At 48.7% G+C, this 27,474-nt stretch overlaps 1 protein-coding gene across 8 annotated transcripts in view; it reads left to right on the plus strand.

Moving 5' to 3' along the window:
• SBF1 (SET binding factor 1) overlaps positions 1-27,474 on the plus strand; it is a 1,591,024-nt gene that overhangs the window by 1,472,213 nt on the left and 91,337 nt on the right. For all 8 annotated transcript variants that reach the window (XM_086918836.1, XM_086918839.1, XM_086918838.1 and 5 more), the window contains one exon: positions 11,201-11,288. In XM_086918836.1, the coding sequence (XP_086774962.1) occupies positions 11,201-11,288 (88 nt within the window). The remainder of the gene's footprint in view (positions 1-11,200; positions 11,289-27,474) is intronic.

Consider the following 27,474-nt stretch of genomic DNA (forward strand, 5'->3'; position numbering starts at 1 on the left):
TGGCCAGTGGGAGGGGAAATTGTTAATCGTAGTCTCCGTATACATACCACCAGCATTACATTCTGTGGCCTTGCCGGACCTTGGCAGATTCTTGTTGGACCTCCCTGATGGGGTCCTACTCATTGGTGGGGACTTCAACATGACACTCACGGACACCCTCGACCGGTTTCCCTCCTGCACACACACAGAAGGGCCCAGCAAGCTCCAGACCTTCCTAGACGCACAGGGATTGGTGGACATATGGCGCACATTACACCCTGGCCAGCAGCAATATTCATATTATTCGGCCACACATAACAGTCTCTCTAGGATAGATTACTTCTTCACATTGGGCAACGGGCATCTTACGGTGGCCGAGACAAGTATACAGCCGAGGGGCATCTCGGATCACTCTCCGCTCACCCTGACGGTCACTACCACAGACACTAAACGACAGAGGCTGTTCCCGGTCTTCCCTGGTTATCTTAAAGTCCCCCAGATCAGTAAAGACCTGAAGAAAGCTACACGGCTTTACTTTGAGGAGAATCGGTCCTCGGTAGATTCCCCCTCTACGTTATGGGAAGCATACAAGACCGTGTTTAGGGGCCAGGCCATTGCCATTGTTGCGAACCATAAGAAGGCACACAGGAGGGAGGCACTAGACTTGGAATTGGGCCTCGAGAGGGCCAACACCGCCCATATGGCAAGTCCTTCGGACGACACGCTCCACGATCTACAGGTCCATCAACGTCGCCTCATCCTAAGGAGGATCACGGTGTCGGACATTGCTGCGACACAACACAGGGTCTACGACATCGGGGACAAAGCTAGTAAACTTTTGGCGTGGCTAGACAAAAGGCAGGGGGGAGGGAGGAATATCCTACAGCTCACTGACTCGTGCGGCGTTGTTCACACCCGCCCTAGCGAGATAGTGGAAGTCCTTGCTGATTATTTTAGTGACGTGTACACCCCAACGACGGTGGTGGGGGGAGAACGAGGTCCGGGTTGCTCTTGAGCATGTTCCCCTGCCGAAATTGACGGAAGAGGCGTCAAAGGACATCGACGCGCCCTTGACGGTGGAAGAGATTCAACTAGCCATTGGCGCCCTTCATTCGGGTAAGGCCATGGGCCCCAATGGAATTCCCATCGAGTGGTTTAAAATTATGACAGAGTCCTTGGGTACACCCCTTATTCACATGTATGAAGAATGTAGGTTGAAGGGAATACTGCCGCCGGATCAACGGATGGCAACTATTGTAGCCATTCCGAAACCAGGCAAACCCCCCAGTGAATGCTCGTCGTATAGACCCATCTCCCTTCTGAACCCAGAGGCCAAAATTATCGCTAAATGTTGGCGAATAGGCTCTTGCCGTACCTAACTCAATTGATTCACCCGGACCACTCCGGCTTCATGCCACATCGGAGTACCGCCTTAAATCTCCGCAGGGTGCATGGGGTTGTGGCGCGACTCTCGCTCCTAAGGGAACCGGCTGCGATCCTTTCACTAGACGCCAAGATGGAATTCGACATGGTGGAGTGGAACTATCTTTTTGCAGTGCTCGCACGTATGGGCTTTGGCCCGGTGCTTATCTCCTGGATACGCATGCTTTACAGAGACCCCGTAGCTAGAGTGGTGGCTAATGGCCACATTTCCAGAACCATACATCTAGGTTGTGGCACGCGACAGGGGTGTCCGCTTTCACCCCTCCTTTTCGCCCTGGTTCTGGAACCGTTGGCGGTTACTATTCGCACCACGCAGCTCCTGAAAGGGATCCAATGGACCCCGCAATGGGAGGATAGAGTGTCCCTATACGCGGACGACATGCTGATATACCTTACTGACCTGGAGGACAGCCTTCCTAACCTCCTGGCTCTCTGTACTGCACATGGGCGAGTCTCGGGCTACACCATTAACTGGGCTAAATCAATAATTTTCGAGCTACGGGGACCGCTCCCGCCACTCCCGGATTCCTGTCCACTAGAGCTAGCACACACTTCTTTTAAGTATCTGGGGATCCATATTACCCGAGACGAGGCAGAGTTCGCTCGACTTAATTTGCAGCCTCCCTTGTTCCGCCTCCGTAGTGATGTGCAACATTGGAAAGAACTCCCCTTAACACTACTGGGAAGGGCAGCGCTCTTTAAAATGATGGCTCTGCCGCGCTTCCTGTACATTCTTGAAAATACTCCACATTTGGTACCGGATAGCTTCCTTCAAAAAATAACGGCACAGATCACAGGCCTGCTCTGGGGAAACCAGCCAGCCCGGATCTCGCACGTAAAATTGAATAAGGGGTGGTACGACGGAGGTATTGCGCTGCCCAACATACGGCTGTACTATTAGGCGGCCCAGCTTAAAATCCTTAATCAGTGGATACACGCCCCGCAAGAGGACCCGCCGTTTAAAGCAGACAGGGCACAACTGGGTACGAACAGTTTGTTGGCCCCACTGTACCACCGCGGTATTGCGGCAAAACTCATTGGGCCCACGAAACACACTGTTCGTCTATGGTACAAGGCACAAGCAAAATTGAAATGGGATGGGATCATCACAAAATTTACGCCTCTATGGGACACGAAAGCATTGGGCCACTTACGACGCTCCAAGGGCTTCACGCAGTGGGACAACATCGGGATCTCAACTGTAGGGGACCTGTGGACGAGGGAGGGAGTGATTCCTTTTGAGACCCTGCAGGAGCAATATTAGTTGGGGGATACTGAGCTCTACAGGTACATACAGGTTAGACACGCCCTACAAGCGGCGATTCCGCCAGACACATCGCCACCAGAATCTTCCCCTCTAGAAGACCGTCTACTCAGACTACCTACAGGAAGGGGCGACATCGATGGCATACCGTAAATTGATTAATAATATGCCTGACCCACTGGGGAAGCTGAAAGACAAATGGATGGTGGAGGTAGGAGATCTAGACGAAACCGAGTGGAACGCAGCCATGGCGTCCCCACGTGAGGCAGGCATATCTTCCAAATTACGCCTGGTACAGTTAACGATTCTGCATAGGATTTATTACACTCGCACAACACTACATAAATTGCACAGGGTGGATCATCCCTATTGTCTCAGGGGTTGCGGGGCAGAGGGCTCGTTTATACACACGATATGGGAATGTCCGCTGATTGTTAGCTAGTGTAAGAATTGGCTTTTGTAGTTTGGTTTGCCCTGTTCCCATCATGCACTGGGACAGGAACAGACTTATTTGCATACAGCCAGGTTCTGAAACTGGGATGGTGCAGTGAGCTAAAAAACGGTGTTGGATCTAGCCCTGATCTCTTGACTGGGTGAGAGCTTTCTGCTTAATTCAGAGACTCTGTCCCTCACCACCCCTTGTTGTAAATAGATTGTTAGCTATTGGCAGCGAGTTTTGCGCACCATAGCCCAAACATTAAACACCTCACTTACTCTAGACCCGCGGGTGTGCCTGCTGAATGTCTGGGGGCCAACCGACCTCACCTTTTATGCAAGAACGTGGACCACAGTGGGACTGGTAACGGCAAAACGAGATATAGCGCAGAAGTGGGGGTCGGCTGATCTCCCCACGCTGGCTCAATGGATCCGAAACATGGACATGCTCATGCTGACTGAAAGAGCAGTGTATAAACTAAGGGATAACCCGCGTAAATGGAATGGGGTCTGGCAGCCTTGGAACTCTTATAGGGGGGACATATGTGAGCCACTGGATGAGGAAGATCTTGAGGGATCTGAGAGTGAAGACGACCACTGATTGGGTATGGGGGTGGTTGCTGGGTGACACACACGGGAGCGGGATGGTCTTGCACTAGGAGTTTGGTGGGGGGGGGATGGAGTGGGGGGGGGGGCATAGGAATGTTTGATTGGTCCCAATATAGGATGACTGTGATGCTAGATACTGTCGAAGCTACCTCAATGGCATGCCGATCTATGTGTGCAATTTTTCTGGTTCAAGTTCGCTTTTGTTCAAAGACAAAGAAAAAACATAAAACGCAAACTGTAATTTCCACGGTACATATATGTTCCTTTTCATCAGGTCACTTTGCTTCAAGAATTCGTAACATAACTGCGGGGATCTGTCACGACGCCTACCGCTTCACATTTACTTTGTATTCTGATAAGACCCAACGAATGTATGTGTTTATGTGACTGATGATGCTACTGATACTATTTATGTTTTGCAACAAAAATAAAAATTAAAAAAAAAAAAAGTGCAAATGGTGCTATTCTACCGCATCTTACCACTGTCCTGAACGTAGCCATCTCGGAGGGGCAATATCCCCTTGCCTGGAAGGCGGCAGTAGTCAGGCCACTTTTGAAAAAGCCTTCTTTGGACCCAATGGAACTAAAAAACTATTGTCCTATCTCCCTCTTGCCAGTTCCAGCAAAGGTTTTAGAATTTAATTTGAATTCTCATCTGAGTGCCTAATTGAGGGACCATCAAATTCTTGACGGTTCTCAACACGGGTTCAGAAACAGGCATAGCACTGAAACTGCGCTCACTGCAGTGTTTGATAATATTGGTACACAGGTGGATGCAGGTCATACCACCTTACTAATTCTACTCGATCTCACTGCAGCTTTTGGCTCCCTATCCCCACTGAGACTTGTGGAACGGCTCAGGGAGGTAGGTGTTGGGGGCTCGGCTTTATGTCTTCTCGCGTCTTACCTCAGTGAGCGGACCCACACAGTCAAATTGGGCAATTTCTACTCAGATCCTACTCCCTTTTTATGCGGTGTACCTTAGGGCTCTTCCCTGAACCCCATGTTGTTTAATATCTACGTTGCCCCGCTGGCAAAGGTGGTAACATTTTTGGGCCTGGATGTGCTGTCTTATGCGGATGACACGCAGATCATGGTGTCCATCACTCATAACAACAGTGACGTAGATTGCAATTTTAAAAACTGTATGCAAGCAGTCTCGTCTTGGATGGTGCAAAACTATCTGAAACTGAATGGGGAGAAGACGGAGGTTCTTATTTTTGGGGACAAGGTGGACATCTGGTCCAGGGAGTTGTGGCCTGACTCTCTGGGCACCTGCCCTAGCCCCGTCTCCTAGGGAAAAAATTTGGGAGTCCTGGTGGACAATTCTTTGTCACTGAACTTGCAGATTAGCAGGACAGTGGCTACCTGTTTTGGGTTAGGAAGGCTTATAAGGAAGATCTCGCAGTTTCTGTCGCTCGCGGCACGCAAACAAGTTGTTTTGCTCTCATATTATCCAGATTGGATCATTGTAATGCCCTTTATTTGGGCATAAACAAGGGACAGCTGCAGCGCTTCCAGGTGGTCCAAAATGCTGCTGCCAAGCTGGTGATTGACTTGCCTAAACACCATTCAGTCTCTGCCTCTCTTCTTTCTCTGCACTGGCTCCCGATGGATCGCAGGATCATGTTTAAAACCCTCTGCCTCACTCATAATGCTTACTAGGATCTGAGTCCTGATGGCATTAAATCCCTTTCTCACCACTATGTCCCCACTAGGAATCTCAGGTCAGCAAGCAAGCATCTTCTTACTGTTCCTAGGTTTAAAAGGCTGAGATGGGGCGGGATATCCTTCTCAATTGCTGCAGCCAAACTGTGGAACTCTCTCCCTGACGAAATTTCTGGACAACGTTCACACACTCTTTTCCGAAAGGTGTTAAAGACCTGGTTGTTCCCTTAGATGTCTGTCCAAGTGTGCCTTTTCTGTCTGCATGTTGCTCTGCTGTTAGCGCCTTGACCCACTATGGCTAAGTCCGACTGAGGGTGTGGGTTGGAACAGGGGGGTTGAGGGTTGGTAGGATTCGGAGAAGGGGAGGTGTTGGGGTGGATGATTCGGCTGGGGGTGTAGGTTGGCACAGGAGGGTCGGGGTTCGTGGAATCGGGAAGGGGAGGTGTTGGGGGGCTGATTCAGCTGAGGGTGTAGGTTGGGAAAGGAGGGTCGGGTTTGTCGGATTTAGGGGAGATGGCGAGACATGCGACTTCTGAAGGGCGGAGGAGGGGGGATTGTGGAGGGTGTTTCTTGAGTGTATTGGCAGTGATTTGTCAGAGGGTTGGGTGTTAGTGAGGCGGGTGTTCGTGTGAGCGTGGGTAGGGTGATTGGGTTGGGCGTGAGGTCTTGAGGTGGGAGGAGTGGTTGGGGGAAGGGAGTGGGGGCAGAGAGGGATTTGGTGTGGGGATGGGGTGAAGGTCTGAGGCGTTCAGTAGTTGGGGGCTTGCGGTAGTGTTCATGGCCGTTCTTACTTGAGTAGGGATTTGGGGGACGAGAGGGGAAGAAGTGGGGCAGTCAGACGGGGTCGCGATGGAGTATCGCAGCTTGGGGAAGGCAAGTTCAAATTGGTGCAGGTTGGGGTCATTGGCTTGGACCAGGACTTTGCCATTTTGTAAACTGTTATGGTGGCGTTTATTCCGAAGGGAGATGATTTGGAAATAGTATTTGTCCATGGGGGATGTTAGTGGATTTGGTGACTGGCAGGTGATTAGCTAGGTTATTTATCCTTTTGGCCTGGTGTGAGGTGTAGAAGATGAGGTCAGTTTTCGTCTTACCTTTGGAGGAGTTGTAATAGAGGTCGGCTATGAGTGTTTCAGGGTGTTGCTTGAGTAGTTTGTGTTTAAAGATTTTGATGGCGTTAGCTGAGAAGTTGGGTGAGTAAGTGATGGAGAAGGAGTGGGGACCATGGGGTTTGAGGTTTGCGAGAGGTGGGGGTTAGTGGGAGGTACTGGTGTGGTCTTAGGTTGGACGACATCTTCCTGATGGTATTGAGGGCGGGGGGCTACGCAGGTGGGGAGATTCTAGATGGACGGGTGGCAGTAGGGTGGGGGGCACAGGGGGTTTGGGTGTGGGTGTGTGGCAATACTGGGGCAGAGGGAGGATGGTTGTCTATAGAAGGGGTTAGGAGGAGGTTGGGTCTTAGTATTGTTATGGTAGGAAAGTAGCCTAGTTGTACGACAGCTTCGGGGGGGAAGGGGTATTGAGAGGGTAGGGGGAGGGTAAAGAGGGAGAGGGCTAGTGTTTGGGAAAATCTGCGGAGAGGTGTAGTTAGAAATGGATGCTGGACATCAGGGGGAGCGTTACATTTGGGGGGGGGGGGCGTTGCTAGTGCTCCTTCATTGAGGGAATATGGGAGACATAGCTGGTGGCTTCATTGATTCCCCTCTCTCATCCTAGATCCTCCACTAATGATGAAGCCAAATCACCACGGGTAAATTGTAGTATTGTTGGGCGCTTCTTATCTGTTAGCAAGTGTTTTGTAGGGTGGGGCCATGTAGCGATCGAGTAGGGAGGCAGAGGGCTTGGTATTTCGGTGTGATTACCATGTGTGGTAGAGGGGACCGATCAGGTGCCGGGAAAGTCTGGGGGCTGGGAGGAGAGCCTGCGGTGTCTCAGGGTGGGGTGGGGGGGAGGGGGGGGGTTGAGACAGCAGGAGGAGTGGAGGTCAGGATATTCGTTGGCGCTCTGGGTGGTCGGGCCTCATTAGTGAGGGGGCGCAACTACCTCTGCTGAGGGCTGTCCCCGTTTTGTGCTGTCTTTTTGCGCCGGTGGGTGGTGGGGTCATTTAGCGATTGAGTAGGGAGGCAGAGGGCTAGGTATTTCAATGTGATTACCATGTGTGGTAGAGGGGATCGATCGGGTGCAGGGAAAGCCTGGGGGCTGGGTGGATAGCCTCTGGTTGCAGCTTGCGGTGACTATGGGGAGGGGGGGGGGGGGGGGGAACACGAGGAGTGGCTGTCGGGATATTCGTTGGAGCTCTGGGTGTTCAGGTCTAATTAGCAAGGGTGCACTGCTTAACATACGGGCCTGAGCACAGAGCAAAGGAGACATTTGGAGGGGAAAAACTGATAGTCATGGGGAATGAGAGGGAAAAATGACAGGACTGCAAATCCCACAATTCAACAGGTTAAATGGAAACAGTCACAGGCAGGAAAAACCACAAGTTTAAACACAAAAACATTGGATAAATTATGCAATCACTGGCAGGTTAAAACGACAATTTTAAACTGTAACAACCACAGGCAATGAAAGTTAAAGAAATTTCAAAAGAAAAAAATAAGATGATGCAATCACAGGTAGGGAAAATCGTTTTTTACATTTTTTTAGGAAACCGATAGCTCTAGTCTGCCTTCTTACCACTTCCTGGACTTTGCTCACTGCAATCTGGGGCACAGGTAGACTTCAACTCACAAGATGGAGGTGAAGATACTTACCTTACATACGAGTCTTGCAACATTTTTGGATTGAGTGCCTTGAGAAAATAGGAATGGGTTTGGGAAACAGCGGAGGCTTTCTATCGAGTGGCTGGATTAAAGTCTGCATTGCAGATGGCTTCAAGACTTCTGGAGATAAGGATACCACAAGGGGAGAGTTACCTGATTGGCTGCTATGCTAGAGTGCGGATTCCGCCGTAGAGTACTAACGGCTGAGCATTGTTTTTACTTAGTAAGGAAGCAGTGTGGGGCACCGGGTAAGGGGCGGAAGACTGTTTTGAACTCTCACTCTGTCGTGGCACAGTAATCTGGCCCGGACCATGGCATTTTCAAAGATTATGCAGCCGTAAAACGAAGCAGTGGTGCACTGAGTGAGGGGGATGGAAGAGTGCTCCGAGCTCTCACCATGCTGTGCCAGAAGTGTAGCGCAAAAGAGAAAGCATGCGTGAAAACACAAAAGCGAAGGTGGGGGTGGGGGTGGGGGTGGAGGTGGTGGCGGAGGCATACAATTGAAAATGTAAAATAAATACTGTCATTTGTAACAGGTGAACGGTAGTAACAGCTGAGCGACAAAAGATAAAGCGTTGCGCTCGTGAATTGTGCGCCGCGCTGAGAGTTAAAGTATAGTTAGTCTTTTAATAAAATGGAGGCAGATGAGTTGCGCCGTGCAGAACAAACTGCTCGGCCGCCACAATAAAAGATACACCATGTGAAATGTAAGCCGGAACAACATGGTAACCTTAACGCATTTACACTTATTATTTATAAATGACATGAGCATGAAGAGAGGGGGGTACCGGAGAGTGCCAACGGCTGAGTGTTTCTTTTCACTTAGCTGGGAGCAGTGTGGTGCGGCGGGTGAGGGTGCGGAAGACTACTCTGAGCATGCTGTGTCACCGGAGCATGGTATGCTGAAAGATTAGACTACCGTAAAGCTCGCGCAGTACGGTTCGAGTCTCTGCAGCATGATAAAAACTAAAAATGCCACTTCAATAACAACCTGATTATAGTTGGGCAAGCAGTGCGGTGCAGAACAAAAGAAAGGTGCCACCATACTTAAAGATAAAGCGAGCTGTTAATGTAAAACAAGTAAACAAAACAGTTAATGAGGAAAAATGCAGTTCCACAAAAAAAAAACCTCGTCCACCGTGCGACGGGGAGATGCAGCATGGCGAGTAGCAGCTTCAGTTTGACCGCTGAGGACAGTCCATGGAAGCAGAGACGGATGTTGTTGATGACGGAGGTGCCCATAGCTCGTCCACAGATCCCAATTTGTTGTGCAGCCACAACCCGGTGTCGCTCTCCCTCATCAACGCCATCTTGGAACAAGCTCTTGCGCATTGCAGATGCTTGTTTACATCGCGCTATCTCCGTACTGAAAAAAACAAGTGCTTACATGGAGTAATGAAGGAACTGCGTGTCACGCCGCCAATAAAAGATCCAGTCCTGGTGGGCGGGGCTAAATGCTGACAGAGCGACAACAAGGAGGGATTAGAAAGCCTCCTTCACAATAGAAAGGCTGCGTTTAACATAAGCTATGACGCAAGCCAATGGAAAGAAGGGATGGGGCTTCAAGTCCCCTTTGGAAACCATATTGATTCCAAGAGGCCTTCGCATGGTGACGCAGCGCATGCGCTGCTAAGCCCTGGGGAAACCTAAAAAAGAATCACTTGCAATGTAGCTAAACGTATTTCACATCAAGTGTGACAATGAAGTGATTAGATGAAGCTTTTTGCACTGTAAGTAGAGAAGTACCCATAATAAACTTCCTTATCAAACACTGAAGAAAACACCATAAAAGGCAATTACTAAGATTCCAGGTATCTTTGTGGCAAGTCCTGTAAAACAAGCCATTTCCCTGAAATACAAGCAAAGTTGAATGCGCTTTAACAAAACATACGTGGAAAGCTAGCCTAAAAAAAAATGCACGTCATTTCCATAACGGTTTTAGTAAAGTCCTCTATGGGCATTTATGGTCTTGTGAGACTACCAAGTGCATGACTTGCTAGATGCACTTCAAACGCAGTGCCTCTCCTCCAAGAAGTGTGTGATATCAAAGGACAGGGAACCTGGACAATGGCCACTATTGTCGAGCTGCTGCTCAGAGCTGTGTCGCCCAGAGCAGCAGCAGCAGCTAAACAGCTGCTTCTCACAGGTATTCACTTGCGATAGCTCTTCTGCAATGCAAAGAGCAAGGCGAACTTCTGACAGCCAGAAAGCAACAACACACAACTACAATATGGCAAACAGAGCGTTAGTCAGGCCCTCTCCATTTTAAAAAAACATACCCGACAAAGGACACAAGCTACAATAAGTAATGCAGAGAGGCACCCTGCTGTACAAGTTCACATACACATTTTCCCTTGATAATTAAGGCACTAATACACACTTCTCTAAAGAATCCACTCCACAGTGAATCAGCAAAGCCTCATGTATGGACATAATAAATACATGTAAAATAAATATGTTGTTAGTGGTGAAAATGTGCTGCTTCAGGAAACTGAGATTATATGGGTTGGCTGTTAGCATTGCCTATGAAAAAGGTATGTATCCAGACGCAGCATCGCTACTCATTGAAGGCACCAACATGAGACGCTACCATAGTCTCTATGGTCCTTTAGTCTAACATGAATCTAGTTCAAGACGAGCGAATGTCTGAGTGAGAGTAGCTGGACTGTCCGTCATTTCAGTCGAAAACACATGCCACACTACCTGTAAATGACACAGTTCATTCTAACATGCGCACACCAGGAGCGGCCTGTGCAGGTAAGATAAGGTATTTAATTTTCCCTTGTCTGTCAAATTCACCTTCCAAATGCCCCCCCACCCCCTCTCCAAACCACCATCTCGACCACTACCGTTCTTACGTGTGCATGGGCCGCTCCTGGCTCACACATGTTCTAACCAATGTCACACAGACTGACTCTTCTGCTTGTCTGTCCTAATCAGATGTGTAAATCTGCTACTACAATGCACATTCACATGTACCTTTCTTCATCAATTTTGTATGTAGTTAAAAAAATGTTTTCATTTTCTGGTTTCATGACAGGTCTTATGAGGGAATGCTGTATAAAAAGGGAGCCTTCATGAAGCCATGGAAGCAGCGTTGGTTTGTTCTGGATAAAACCAAGCATCAGGTAAGGGGAGAGACCTTTGTCCCACCATGCACTGACATAACGCTCCTAACTTGTATTGGGAATACTGGGCCTAGTCGGAGTGTAAATGGAGAGTTCAGGTTATGCCAGGCTCTCATGGTGTACCAGGCTAATGGAGTATTGTCATGCGGTACCAGGCTTGTCAGAGAATAACCATTGTCAACACATTGTTATCAATCCAAGGAAAGTGACGTGCGCTGGTGTCTGAGTCCCTGAGTATTGGGCCGAAACACTCAACTAGTAATTGCCACTGGTTGTGTAAGTGATCACCACTGTGGTATATCATTGGGTGGCATCATTGTAGGAAAGTGGGTTTCTGTTGCTGTAACCCCTCCCCACTTATTGCCAGATTTCTGATGCACTTTGACCTGATGTGCCCTGTTTAGGAAAGTAGGATCTGCTTTTATGATTACCCCTACTTTTTGCCTGGTGCTATGCGGTTTCTGACCAGTATGACTAGGGTCCTGCTAACCAGGACCCCAGTCCCTGTGCTTTCTCCCCTAAATTGGTATGGTAAGTACTTGGGTACATCTCAGATTGGACACTGGTGTACCCTTATCAGACACTAGTATATGGTACTAAGGTACCCAGGGCATAGGTACAGCAGGGGTCCCCTATGGGCTGAAGCATGCATTATGCCACCCATGGGAGACCACTCAAATTGTAACTGCAGGCCTGCCATTGCAGCCTGTGGAAGGTGTAGACCTGGACAACACAACATGGCTGCTGCAGACCAATGACACAATTTTGTCCTCCTGCTGCTGAGCCAAGCTTGAGCAGGGCAAGGCAGAACAATAGGTATTCTGTCACAGGGAGGTGTGAACACCTCCCAGACAGGGTTAAGTGTATTGGGCCTGGGTAGGAGCGCTTGCCAGCACCACTCAGTCTGCTGGAGGGGCACATATAGTGACCTCCTTGCATTGTCCAGTTCAAACCATGTCAGGGAGTCGTTATCTCCACTCTGGTGCGAAACTGGACAAAGGGCATGGGAGTAACCTCCCCACTGCCTGACCCCTCACCTGGGAGGGAACTCTGAATCATCCCAACCCTTTCCTTAGGGTACTTAAGCGCTTACCTGTAGGTGGGCCCCTAGATTCGTCACGGGACAAGATTCATTTCAAGACACCACTTCTTCGACCGTCGGGGCACTCTGGACTTCGCTGGACTTTGCTCTGGGCATCTGAACTGCAACTGGGAAGACTCCTGCTGCTCCTGGTCTTGTCGCCCTCCTCGTCTGCTGTAAACGTCAGTTAGAACTGGGATTTCTGGTTGGCTGAGGCTTGCGCCAAAGCCAGGCAGAAGCCACCACTCTAGTCAGGGCAAGGGGATTACACGCCAAAGATAACCCCTGCTCACCCCCTTGGTAGCTTGGCACGAGCAGACAGGCTTATCCCGGAGGCAATGTGTAAAGCATTGGCGCACGCACAGCAACAACATCCCAGGCACACCACAAAAGGAACTCCACACAAGGTTATATAAAAATAACTTTTTTATTCTTAAAACACATCAGATAGTAATCACACAATATACATTGTGCCAACTGGCACGGGCAATATTCACAAGGGATTATTTACAGAGGACAGGGCCACATGGGCCACTGTCAGGATCAACACTTTAGCATCAATTGGTACAAGTAAAAATAGATCATAATCCTACAACCAGTAACTACAGGTAATCACTGTACTCCACCTCAACCTGTAACATAAACTACATTATGTACTCTTCTCCCTAGTCTAAACATGTTAGACCCTATCTCCTAAGTACAACTCACATTAGGGGAGTAAATCACAGTGAAGTACAATCTCACTAACACAAACCTCCATATATAAAACGACCTCCTAGGCCTAAACCATATCTAGATGTATCAAACACAGGGTGCCCAAAACATACTATACACAATACATTTCCTAGCACCACATTTAGAACACATCAATCACATTAGGGCCTTGCGCCCTATCCACATACCAGCCCCCTGGCCATCTCAAGAAGGGGCTCAAATGCCCTGTGTCCAGAATGTCAGGGCACTCTGCCAATGCAGCGCCAGTCAGGGGTGCGCCATCTGCGCAAACCTAAACATTGCAGCTGCCCACTACTTGCTGGGCAGCTGAGAACAATAACAGGGCCTAAACGCTGCACCTGGCACTAAGTGCTGCGCAGCTGTGGAAGGCCTCGCACCTCTGTGCCACTTCTGTTCCTCCCAGGGACTCTCTCTGGAACTAAGCCTAAACGGTGCAGCTGCCCACTACTTGCTGGGCAGCTGTAGGAGGTAAACTGTAGCAGGGGGCTCTCAGTAGCCATTTCAACAACTGGCGCCAAACATGGGAGCCCTCTAGGCTCTGGAAAGAAGCATGGGGGCGTTGGAGCCATCTGGCTCTGAACTCAACTGTGCCCCAGGAGCACCCTGGCTCCTTAGATAGACATCCCACGGGATCAGCACACGCCCCTCTGGGGCCTTTCAAATAAGCCTGGCCCCACTGCTGGGCTTCTACTCGGGGACTCGAAAAGGACAACTGGGGACCATCACTAGAGCCTCACGGGCTCTCAACATTATTAGTGCCCTCATCGGTGGAGCCACGCACGGGCTCTGAAAATAATCATGTGCCCCCAAGTACTGTGAAGCGTTGGTGAAGACAAGGGCCTTTTAACACATCATGCCCCCTGTCGTTGGGGCGGCCCTCTCTCCAGTGGGGCCGCCCAGGCATCGACAATGAGCCTCAATTGGGGCACCAGACACGGGGACCTCGGGACCCCCACGGGGGCCCTCCAACCAACTATTTCAACGTTGAAGCGGCCAGCTGCGCCAACGGGGCCACTCTGACCGTGGGCCTCTCTTCACCCGGGCCATACGGCAGCACAAGGACGGCCGCCCCCCCCCCCGACCCTCCCCCCCCGTCTCCCTTCCACTCACCGGGGCTCTTGCCTGCTGCCGGTCTCCACTTCGCCTGGTCCCTCTTCTGGGACCGGGGCCTCTCTAGCACTGCACCCGCGGGGCTCTCTCTCAGTGGAGGAGGGGCCTGCTGGGGATCAGTCATTTGGTGCAGCACTGGGGGCTCCCTCAGCTCACGGGACCCCCAGACACCTCCTCTATCCTCCTCCTTTCGTCGGGTGATGCCGTGGGCGCGGGGCTTCCCTCGGGAAAAGGAAGTCCCGCCCCACGGCGGGCATCGCACTGCCTGACATCCTGTGGGGCCAATCGGGCGCACAGCGGTGATTCTATGCGGCGGGCACAATGAGGGGTAGGCTCCCTTCTCCTCTAAAATACACAGCGGGGTGGGCACCCGCATAATTGAGCACAGAGACGGGGTGGGCACCGGTACATATACATTAAAGTTAAACACACGGATAAAGCGGGGTGGGCACCCGCAAAGTCCCGGCAATCTCGAGGGAATCCCTACACCGGGGATTCCCTCCAGGCGAGCAGCATCGCGCTGCGCATCACAGGCTCCTACGTAGCTGGGCAAATCAAAAGTATCCATAAAGCGCTCCTCCTGGCAATCAAAGCACAGTGCTGTAGGGGAGAGCATTCCCAGGGCACTACAGCAACAGAAGGGTCCTGTAGGAAGAGGAAGCACAGCGCTCCCAAGGAAACATCAACCCATGGCAAAGGTAGAACATGGGGAACATGGTCGAGGTAGTCCATCGGGCATCCAGGGGCAGGGCAGGGCCCAGGGAGGCAAGCCTTCCCCTGGGCCCCAGCAGCAGCACTCCCCTCGTTGTTTCAAGTGTCAGAACAAGAACATTTTTCATGGAGTCACAGCCCCTCTTTTATACACAAAATCCCTTTGTTTCCAAAGGTGCAGGCAAGGGGCGAACCAGATGCAACTGGTTCTGGAGCACTTTGTTTTGCTCAGCCCCTCTGCCTATTCACAGGGGGGTTATAAATGAGTGGGTTACCCAAATGTAGTCACTGGGACCTGGGTTCAGTAAGTACTAGGAGGAAGGGGTCCCAGTGTGGACAAGGAACATTTTACACAAGTCAATGAATTAATCAAAAACAATTATTTGATCTGCAGAGTTTTATTCACTGAGGGATCCAGTGTAATAAATACACGTAGCAAACAATCAACTGTATTGAAGGTCATACAGTGCCCCGGGAGGGAGGAGGGAAGTGATAGTGGTGAGGATAAGGGAGTGGTAGGATTGTGTGACAGTAAAATCAAACATTTGAAAAAACCTATTTGCTATAATTTATATAGCAGCAACGGCCATAAAAAATGGCGACGATATTTTTAGAAAGGCATACATCACAAGGTACAATGCATATACACAATATTGGCGTGAGGTTGCCGCAAATAGAACAACAGTCGACGTTTCGACCCTCTTATTAGTGCAGGAAGTGTTATCCTTGCTGCGGGGTCTTCATCAGGACCAAGAGATTGGGGCAGGTAACCTAATGAAAATGGGTATAATAAACTAAAGTTAGAGGGGTACTATTCCAGCCTCTTAAATTTATCACAGCGGTAGTTTAAGCATTAGTCTACATCCTAGTTAGAGGTATTAGCTAGAAGATTTCTAAAAATGGGATTGTAAGACAGTACACATCATAGATTAAAAGTACCGTGGTATAAACATGTCCATAGCATGGAACATGGTCTAAACATAATTAGGAGGGAGGGCCCAAGCGCCCGGGTCGGAGAACAGGCACGTGTGTTGGCAACAAAGCCACTCACAAGTAAGGCATGTATTAATTGAGTTACCTGAAATAGATTGAACATAAACTAGAGTTCGGTCCCAGAGTTCCTAGGAGAGCCTGAAATATAGTGAATGAGACTATCACAAGCTATTCTGATACATATTGGCATCACAATGAATTAAAATTGGGAGGAAGACATACCAAAGGGTAGGAGGTCCTCCGTGTGGTCAATGATTAATTAGGGCAACGTCAGTGGTAGAGCTGCACCTAAAAATAATGATCATACAATCATTACCAGTTTATACAAAGGAGGGCAGTCGAAGAAAATCACAGCATTATCCGTTTGGATTCAAAATAATAATGCTTACCGATCGCTACATCAAGCACTCACTCGGTGCTGGACATATTAACCACATGCGCGCTGCTCCTATTCTGCTGGAATGCTGACTTTTTAAAAAACCCATTGTTCATGACGAGCTGGGCTCGTCATCAGTGTTTGAGGAGGCTACACCATGACGAGCCCAGCTCGTCATCAGCCTCGAAGGGGTTAAGGCATCGTGGGGAGTTAATCCAATGTTCGTCTGATGAGTCAAAACAGTGGGACCATGAGTGAACAAAATGATATTAAAAGATTAAGACAGGTAGCGGAACATGAGGGGAGTCATACTCACTAAGTTAGATTTAATCAGGGAGCTCCGTACGAGGGCAAACGATATGTGCTCCGTTTCCTGGTTTAGTGAAATAGCAAGAAGTAAGTGCTTTCAAAAGCAGTTGCCTGTCGATCATTGTGACGTTTTCGCTCCAAAGAAAATCGATTATTCTTAAAAAACATGTTTGTTAACTTTGCAGCCCTAGCGACAGTCAACCTAGCAAACCGAAATCTACAACTTAGTTGAAAACGCTCTGCCTGGAAATCACGTGAGTGAAGCGTACAATGATTCTTATTAAATAGTGTCACATAATACCATTAGGAAACAGACACTATACCACTGCTTCCATTGCAGAATACAACGAGTCCTCCAAGAAATCCGAAACACGATCAAGATAATTGTTAACCTGAAAAATAAGGTAATAACAATGCAGACGCTTAACTAAGCTAGTGACAACATCGGAAAGGGTCCCAAACTAAATATGCACTTCACTTATATTCACACAGGTACCCAGCCCCGAAGCCCTGAAGAAGAGCCTGAAAAAGTAGAAAGACAGGCTCAGAAACGCGTCGGCTCACTGGCTTATTATTCATTCGTCTTAATTCCGAATGTTGTTTTGTCGCGCATAAGGCCTTCTTTCAAACAACCAAACATAATTGAATGTTATTGTGATATTTGCCTTTGCGCTATTAGGCCAAAACATAGAACAATAATTGCATTCTAGTGACCTGATACAGAAATAGTGGACAGGGTACTTCCACAAAAAATGAAATTTGTTTGTTGAATGTTTTTGTTTTGAATTGTTACAAACGTTCAATTCCTTTCTTGTTTCACAGTAATGTATGTTTGTAGTCACTCGTAAATATATTTGTCTATGTGTAGGACAGCAACTAAATCTTCCGACTGTCATAATTATGTAAAAATCGGTGTATTTTTCTGAACTATCCAAATAAAATAAAAATATGCATCTAAGGATTAAACACCTTAGTGTACGATTCTGCTCTAAATAAAAAAGATAGCAGAACAAAAAACAGTGACCGGGTCCTCCTTTTCTTCTGAATCAAACATTGTCCTACCCGGCCATAGTACTGGACAACACCCCACTTGTAAAAGAGTGCTTTCTATCTGCAGCATACACAACAGTTCCGGGTGGATGATCAACTCTTTGTTGGCTAAGTGGGCGCCAAAAAAGGTCGGGCCGTGCACAAACGAACCATTTCCCGGTGGGTCGTTCTGTGCATCAAAGCATGCTACTCCTTGGCCAAGAAGGATCCTCCTGTGGGGCTGCGTGTCCATTCGACCAGGGCAACTGCAGCCACTACTGCTTTGGGACGCGGCGTTCCCTTGCAGGACATTTGTCAAGCAGCTACGTGGGCCTCGCTGCACACATTCACCAAACACTACTACCTTGACAGTCAGGTCCGGAGAGACTGCTTCTTTGGCCGATCTGTGCTCCATGACTTTTTGGTGTAATCTTGTCTGCAGACCCTCCACCTGGGTTGGTATTGCTGGGGTATCTATTCTAAGGTAAGGAATCTATAACTAATATGCACAAGTTACTACTTGTGTAAAGATACATCTGTAAGAGACATTAGTTAGTGATAGATTCCTTACCGCCCCACCCATCCTGCCCGTTCTGCGAACTGATTACTAGGGTTAAGGTCACCCCCTTTTAGGGCCTAGTTTTATGCACCACTGGTCAGTTTCTTGCATGGCTCTGTGTTTCGGCGCGGAAAGTCGTGCACATAAATGACGTCAGCGCGCATGGGTCATGCCCAAGTAGTCTCTGTGGCGTCATCCCCGCCCTTACGACGCGAGTGACGGACGCGGAGCTGCATGACCCCCACCTACTGGCGCGCAGGGGTACTGCTAAGCAGAAAACTTTCCGGATCCTGTCTGACACCTGGGGAATATTGTAAGGTAACTTGTGCATCGCAACTAAGCTGACCGGTCTGCTGATCCTGTGCTCCCATGGACTCTGAAAGGCTCAGCAACACAGGTGGTGGTCCTTCACATCCCTTGAGACCTGCCCTGTCTTCTCACCAAGTTTGAGCCCAGTCTCCCTCGTTGGAGCCGCAGAAACCGAACCCTGTGCAGGGCATCGGCTTGCAGTTGCAAAGGCTCATTTGCTTCCTTCCACAAAGATCTTCGGGGGTCCAATTAGCCCCAACCATCTCCTGTGACCAAGATCTTCGTCCTCATCGCATCACTTGCATTGTGGGCCTGCATCTTTGGTGAGCTTCTCTAAGTCCTCTTGCAACTCCAGTGCCTCCAGCCTGTGGGTCCTCTTGAGGGTCTTCTTTGATTTCAGCAGGTTCCCCCTAATTGCTCGGGGACTGCCGTGACTCCTGTGCTTGTGGTGAGTCACCTAGACCTTGCTGGTCCCGAGACCACCTTTTTCGCTTTCCACGTTGCCAAGGCTTGTTGGTCCTCCCGACGGACACCGACCCCTCAACTCGACATCCGACATGGAACAGCTTGTGAACGGCGCCTGGTCTTCCACAGCGTCGCCTGGTCCGCACAGATGCAGCTCCAAGGTCATTGTCACCTCTCCTGCAACACACTGCATTGGTGGGCATTCGTCTTTCGTGCCTCCTGGTCACTCCTGAGTAACATAGACTCTGTCCCCTCTGCTTGCAGGTACTTCTTGACTTGAATCCACCTTTGGGTTCTACCGAACACTTTCACCTTCTCCCGCAGTGGCATCTTCCTGAAGTCCTCCATTGAGTTAGACAGCGGTTTCCAATGCCACTTCACACCTATGCACTCTGCTTCCCTGGTGTACTTATCCTGGTTCCTAGGGTATTCACGGGTGGGGTGGCGTTCCAACCTTCTGTCTTCCACTGGGTTTCTTCAGGATCCACTGGGAAGGATCCTTCTTTAAAATTGCAACAGCGACTTACCAATTGACTTGTATTGAGCCCGCGGTCGTATTCCCACTATGCACACGGTCTCCTTGGGGTTCCAGGTTACGTACCTCCGGGGGTTCCTTGGGTCCCCAGCACTTCTATGTCTTCTGGGGTATAGTCTTGACTCGAGTTGTTGTTCGCATACCACTATTTTAGTATATGGTTAAGTCTTCCCCTAGCGACCATTGTGTATTTTTGCTACCTACCTGTTTCTATTGAAAAGTATTGTGTATATCTTCGGCTAAGAGATATCTGTATGGGTTAGTGAGTGTCTTATAATAAATACATATTTTTATAAATGCACTGCGTGGTTCTTTTTCACTTACTCTATACCTATAAGATTATGAGCTGAAAGAAACAGGTTAGTATTAGTATTAGGTTAGTATTAGATTCCTTACCTTAGAATATCCCCAAGCGTCAGACTGGATCCGGAAACTTTTGCGTAGCAGTACCCTTGCTCGTCGGTAGGCGTCGTCGGCACCGGGATGACGTACTTAGACGCCGCCCTCACGCGCTGACGTCAGTTCTTCTTTTTTTCAGCACCAGCAAGCGCCGATCCGGAAAAAGTTGTACCCATAGTCAATTCTTTACTAACTTTTTCGATCCTTTTATCGTCTTTAGAAGTCTATCGACTCCGGTGCTGGTAGGGGTGCCCGGGTTCAAACCCTGTGCCGATTGTTGCCGAATGATGTTGGTAACCGACCCCCATCGCCGGTGCCTTCACTGTCTGGGCCCCGACCACGATGACAAGTCCTGCTCCGACTGCCGGGCCCTGACGTCCAAAGCTAGACGGGAGCGGTCCCGCAAGCGACTCAAGCTCCGGCAGTCAGCCCCGCGCCGCTCGAGGTCCCGGTCCGGAAGGAGGTCGAGGGACCGTTGCGGGGCCGGACTCACCACAGTTCCGGGATTCGTCATCGGTCTTCGGGCTCGAAGTCCTCAGGTAAGAGGCACAAGAAGTCGAAGAGGCGACATCGCTCTTCTAACTCCCCTCGACGCTCGCGCGACGCGGCCGGGAGTTTGGGCGACCGCTGCTCAGCCGGAGCCGCAGGCGTCGCAGCCTGCTCCATACCTGACGGTCCCTGGGCAGAACGTGACGCCGGAGGAGATCGAGACCTTACTCATGGCCATGAGGTCGCTCACTCCTCCGTCGGGTTCCGTTGCACCTTCGGGCCAAGCGGCCCCGACTGGGTCCCCAAGCGGGCCGGGTGCTTCGGCCCCGGCGCCGTCGGCGACTTCGGCCCCGGCGCCGTCGGCGACTTCGGTCCCGACGCACAGAGTCAGACTGATTTGCATATAGCCATGTCTGAACTGGGGTGGCAGAGTGGGCTAAAGAAAATGTGATGGATCAAACCCAGATCTTTTGACTGGGTGTGAGTGTTTGATTGGTTCAGATGCTCCGTCCATCACCACCCCCTTTTGTACCGCTTTGGCCGCCATAAGTGTTGCAGGGTATGCTCAGACGTGAGTCCCTTGCTCACTTTGCCACTGGATTCAAGCAAGCCGGGCTGAAGACGGCTGGAATGCCAGAAACCGGTCCTCGGAAGCTTGTTTCCGGTGCAGGGAAGGCATGGCTTGGCAGTTCGGGCTGGACTGTTCCCATGAGGCACAGGGTCAGACTGATTTGCATATAGCCATGTCTGAACTGGGGTGGCAGAGTGGGCTGAAGAACAGTGATGGATTAAACCCAGATCTTTTGACTAGGTGTGAGTGTTTGATTGGTTCAGATGCTCCGTCCATCACCACCCCCTTTTCTACCATTATTGTTTGCAAAGCATGTGTATGCACTATGATATAAGAAGCGTCTATGAGCAGGATTGTGTGTACTGCTATCTACTCTCATTCAGGCATGTGAATCTATGAAAGACACCACAATACTGGAGAAGAACAATAGTTACTTACCTGTAATCTGTGGTTCTCCAGTATTGGTGTCTTTCATAGATTCACATGCACCCGCCCACCTCCCCTCTGAGGCTCCTCAGGCGATAATGTTGGTTTCACTCCTGTGCAAGAAAATCTGAGAGGGTGAGCCTCTGAGGAAAACATTCTGGTGGGTGCTGTCGCCTGATTTGCTGCAGTTTGGTCTATACAAAATGACTAGGATAGTCATGAGTGTGGAAGTTTTTTCACTGTAGCTTAGGGCTACTTTACTTCCTGGTTAGTTATTACCAAGGGTTTTGGTTTTTTATATGCAAATTATTGCTTTTTTTATGTACCGTGGGACTTCCACTCCGACGACGGGGAATGATTCAGGCATGTGAATCTATGAAAGACACCAATACTGGAGAACCACAGATTACAGGTAAGTAACTATTGTTCGTATGTAACTAATTTAGCCTATGCTATACCTCTGGGGACTCCATGGACTTTGTGCACACTATACCTCATTTTGGTATACATATACAGAGCCGACTTCCTACACGCTGATAGTGAAATTTGAGTGCCTACCTGGACCTTTGGGAACCTTAGTCCTAACCCTTATCTTACCTGAGAAATCGCTAAACATTTCTCTCCCATAAGATCCCATGTTAAAAGGTTTTGGACTTAAAAATGTTTTGTGTTGAACTGATGTTTGTATGGAGAAAAGAGAACTAAAATTGCTAAGTATAAAAAGTCTTACTTACCTAGTATTGTGAGATCCCAAGGTGTGGTATCTAGGCATACCACCACAATCACTCAAAGTATTCCAAAAGTAACTAAAACGTGATCTGAAATTAATTACTTTGTAATTAATATTGCATTTTAAAGTGATATAAACCTGTAACAATTGCAAATTCATCATCAATTGCATTTCTGTCTAAAGGTCTACAGTTGAAATTATATTTTACGTAGCTGTACCAAGTTCTGCTTGGTTCTAGAAATAAAATACAAGTATACCTTTTTTTATACTCACCCGATTGGTCTGGAATCAGTCTCTGAGTTTGTGCATCAGTCTTGATTGAGTGAATACAGTAAATACTTAACACACCGTCTGGATAAGCCTAACTGCTCTCTGTCACTACTACAAAGAGAGCTAATTTAGCCTCTGCTATACCTCTGGGGATTCCCTGGACTCTGTGCAAACTATACTTTACTTTGGTATAGTATATACAGAGCCAGCTTCCTACAATCATCATTGGATTTTGCACCTGGGTGCCTGCTTCCTCAGTTGAGTGCCTCCTCCATCTGTGGGAGGGTACTGGTGGGATCTTTGTTGTGAAATGTAAAATAACCTACTAAACCGTGAATATGAAGTTTAATATGGGTGAAGGGGTAAGATTAAAAAGTAGAGTGGTGATATTTTTCGAACTTGCTAACTGTCCTTAGCATCACACATGAGTATTTAACATGGTTCGGCCTTCATTGCCCTAACGGACCCAGGCCTTCATCAGGACCTTAGTGATGGTAGTCCGATCCCTTCTTTGTTGTTCATTATACGTCCTGTATGTCTAATTCACTCACACGTCTTCAGTAAGATTGTCATGCAGGCTTGTATTGAGCATGTAACTTTTAGTGTTTGTGGCATTGCCCTCGCCCGTATGAGGACGTTGGGCTTAGATGCAGAGGGCCTGCATTTATTCATATCGGTACAGGTCCCTCGCCTCACCTGGTGCCTGTGAGGCAGAGCCATGAACGCTAAAAGTTACAGGCTCAACACAAGCCAGCATAAAAGCCATACCGAAGATGCATGAGTAAGTAATTACATTTTATTTGTTTCAATTACTTAAAAATCATAAAAGGAGATTTTGGATAAAAAGTTTATGAAGCAGTAAATCAAAGTTGCAAGTTAACAGTATTAAAGTGCTTGTGCGCTGTCTGAAATTGACAGAGAACCTCATGGTAAAAGGGTTGGTTATAGTTTTGGAGTTGGTGCTTCCACTCCGTCTATTGGCCTGGCCCTGATTTCTGATTGATCTGCAAGGAGTTCTATTAAGGACTGAAATCCGGCTGTGCCTCAGCGCATTCAGTTGCTTGAAGAGTAGGTTATATTCAGATTTGTTACCAAAAGTTCAAGACCAACAGATCAGCATGCACATTTAGCTGCTTTAAAAGGTGCTTGTGTGCTGTCTGGGAATTGTCCCGGAGCCCCGGAATACCAGGATAGCCCTTCATTATGATGTTTATGTTTCGACTCTGGTTAGCAGCCTGACCCAGATTTCTGACAAATCCTATGATAATGATGTCAAAAGCTGAAGACTGACTACTTCTCCATGCACACAATTGCATTGATTAAGGACGTTTTTGTTCAAATTTATTTTAAAATGTCATGAAGCGACAGTTCGGGATGGGGTCATCAAGCTCGAAGCAGACTATAACAGCCTGCGTGCATGTTTGGATCCCTTTGTTTTTTAATGAAGGGGTGCCTCATTTCACCCACTATTTTGGTGCAGATGCAGTTATGTGCAGAAGGTTCTCTTTATTTGAGCCTCATAGGTGACAGACTCTGTAGCCGAAATACAGCCATGCTGGGCTTTCCAATAGAGTGGGTGGACAGCCCAGGCGACACTACAACAGCTTAAGCTTCAGATGGATTGGAAATGTGCAGGCTAGGTACAATGCTTGCTTTAGTTTTGAGTAGCCATTTATGACCTGCTTGACTTCTTTTTGCGAGCTCCTCTTTATCATGTAGAAGAGAAATTGAGGCCATTATATAGTTAACTAGTTTTTTAAAGCGTTGTATGACGGGGAGGCCAGAGGTTCAAGTTGCCTAAGGATTGGTCCAAGTATTCTTTGAGGCTGTTGCTGTGCTTGCTGCAGCTCGAGCTGGCAACTGCAGACCACAGGATGCTATTTAATATATTGGGCTCTGTGTGCTTTAGTTTAAAGCAGCATTAGACAGTTGCCCCCTTGCCAATATTGCAAAAGGCTGGGCTGCTGTCTGTTGTGTTTGGACGACTCCCTGATGTTTTGGAGATTGTCCTTAAATTGTTTTTATCCTTCCCCAGTTGATATTTTCCCTTTCCTTTGTGCTGTGGGAGTTAGGAGGGAAAATTGTTGCGGAGTATATCGGACTGATACACGCTGGGTTTTGGGGCAGGGGAACTACCGTTCACTGCTGTGCACTTCCTTTCGTTTTGCCATGGGTCACGTTATACTTACTTGGAATGTCCGGGGTCTCCGCTCACCTTCCTGTGGATATGCAGTATACTCCTATTTAAATCGCCACAATGTACATATAGCGCTGCTACAGGAGACACACTTAAATGCACTATAGACTACCCGAATGCAGCGATGATGGAGGGGTAGAATATATGCCACAGATTATTCCTTTTTTGCTAGGGGGACCCTTATCTAGATACACCCTGAGACACCTTTTGCTTTGGAAGAGGTTTGTATGGATAAAGAGGGCCGGTATGTGTTAGTAAAGGGTAAATTAGGTGGACGTCTTGTACCACTTGGTAGCGTGTATGCACCGAATGTGGACCAGGGTCAGTTCCTTGATCAGTTGTCTCTTGCCTTGGGGAGATGGTGTGAGATCCCTTGGCTGCTGGGTGGAGGTTTTCATAGTGTCTTAAATGTAGGAACTGACAGATCCTTCCCTCCTCTCAAGACCACGGCTGCCATGACTAACTCGACAGTGCTGAATAGCTGGGCAATGGGTTTACTGTTACTGGAATCTAGGGCGGTGGAGTGCGATGGGGGATTAGTCGACCTTGTAGAAGCGGAAAAGAAACATGCAGAGCTCCTTGAACAACAGCGGCACCTCAACTTCGCAGCACACTGTGTCAGTGCATGCTAAAGCACACCGCTCTGGGCCTCTGCTAGCCTGGTTCATTAAACAAGAGCAGCCGGAAAGGCTAATTACAGCTCTCTATGTCTTCGGGTGGGGCGCTTCGGTTTACACTGCTAGAAATATTAGATGAGCTGGCTGCACATTTCATACGGCTGTATAAAGCTGGTCCGCAGGCCTGGAGGAGGCGATTCAGCAGTTCTTAGATGGACTCCCGTTCCCAATCCTGTCGCTAGAGCAACGGATGGACTTAGATGCCCTGCTTTCCCTTGAGGAGGTTGGAGGTACAATGAGAGTGTTGCCTTTTGGAAACGTTCCTGGCCCTGATGGCCTTCCTCATAAATGTTAAAAAGCATACGTTAACCCCCTGAGCCCCCAGCTGCTCAAGGTACACACAGAGGCGCTAGAGTCTTTGGCCCTCCCTGCCTCGATGACAGAGGCTACGTTGATTACGCTCCCCAAGCCAGGTAGGGACCCCACCTCTGTGGGCCCATATCATCCCTTGGCGTTCCTAAATGGGGATTATAAGATCCTGGCGAGCGTCCTAGCAAATAGGCTGGCACCGCTGATTCCCCAACTAGTTAATCCAATTCAGAATGGGTTTCTGCCGGCTCGCAGTACATGGCTTAATATATGACAACTGTTTAGGGGAATTCATGGTGTCTCGTCCACCTGGCCGAAAGCCGGTTGTGTTATGCTAGATCTGGAGAAGGCCTTCAACACGATTGAATGGTCCTTTATGTTCGCTGTGCTTCACTGTTACGGTTTTGGGCCCTACATCTTAGGCCTTATACAGCTGTTGTACAGAGCTCCCACAGTTCGGTTGCGAATGGGGTCTCTATTTTCTGAGCCTATTTCGATAAAATGAGGGACTCCTCAGGGATGTCCTTCCAACCCCCCCCCTGATATTCACCCTGGTGATTGAACCATTAGCATTGGCATTGCGCAATTCGGCGCCAGAATGGGGGATCCATCTCGGGGATGGCATACATGCAATTTCGCTTTATGTTGATTAGATTTTATTACACGTGCAGAATGTTCTGGCGATTCCACAAATCATTCCCACCACGTTAAAATCTTTTGCAGCCTTGTCTGGGCTGGAGGTGCACTGGGGCAAATCTTGTCTCTACCCCTTCAGTTCTTGTATGGAGGACCCGGGTTGGAAGGTAGATGGGATGGTAATGCAATGACAGTCAGGCGCATTCAGATATCTGGGTATCTGCATTTACCACAACACTCAGAATCTTCTCAATGGTAACATCACAAAGGCGGTCACAGCACTTAAGTCTCAAATGGAATTTTGGAAGACGCTGAACCTCTCAGTTAAAGGTTGGGTGGAGTTAATTCATATGGTATTATTTTGCTAATTTACCGCTCTGCCTACCAATTGTAATTTATGTAATTTATATTTATATAGCGCATTATCACCAACGGTCTCTAAGCACTTGCTTTGGGAACCCGTCCTGGTTTTTTCCCTGTGAGATAACCCGTACTGGGCACCCCCAAGGTGAAAGCCAGGCATCCCGCCGTGGGGGGCCATAGTGGAGATTAAGCAAGCTATTGCCCAGAGTTGCAGAGTGTGAACCCATGATTCGAGCAGGGACCGAAGCGAGAATTATCGAGTCAGTGGACATTTTGGGCTCAAGACCCTGTCGCGTCGAGAATTGAACCCTGGTCCCGGGTCTGACCTCTGCTTCATGGTCTGCCTCTTCTAACCATTGAGCCACACTTCTCCACTGTCCTCCTTTCGCTCTCTAGAGAGGATTATTTGGGATTTCAGCGGGAATAATTTGCGATGCCAAGCAGCACTGGTGAAGTTATACCTTTCTCGCTCAAAGGGGGGGCTGGCTCTGCCCAACCTGGAGCACTATTTTCTGGCGTCTCAAATCTTATGGGTGGAGGAATTACATTTTTCGGATGTGGCGGAACGTAACCCCCATACTTTCTGGACAGAATCCTATACCTATTTTGTCCTGGTAATAAATCGAATAAACCTCTTCCTCTGCTGGTATGGATAGCGCGGAAATGTTTCCGCAGGGTCCTTCGTCTCACCAATCGAGTCATACCATACGCACCTGTTGTGCCTATCTTAGGTATCCCGACCATGTGTGAACGCGTTCAAAGTGCGGACCTTACTTCCTGGGCAGACGCTGGTATAGCCACCTTAGGAGACTTATATGGAGAGGGGACATTGAGGCAGTTTTTGGATATTACGAACAAGGATGGTGTCCCTCCAGGTCAATTCTTGAATCATGCCTCCTGGACTGCA

Source organism: Lissotriton vulgaris, chromosome 1_1 (assembly GCF_964263255.1).
Source record: "Lissotriton vulgaris chromosome 1_1, aLisVul1.2, whole genome shotgun sequence".
In the NCBI taxonomy this organism is placed as follows: Eukaryota; Metazoa; Chordata; class Amphibia; order Caudata; family Salamandridae; genus Lissotriton; species Lissotriton vulgaris.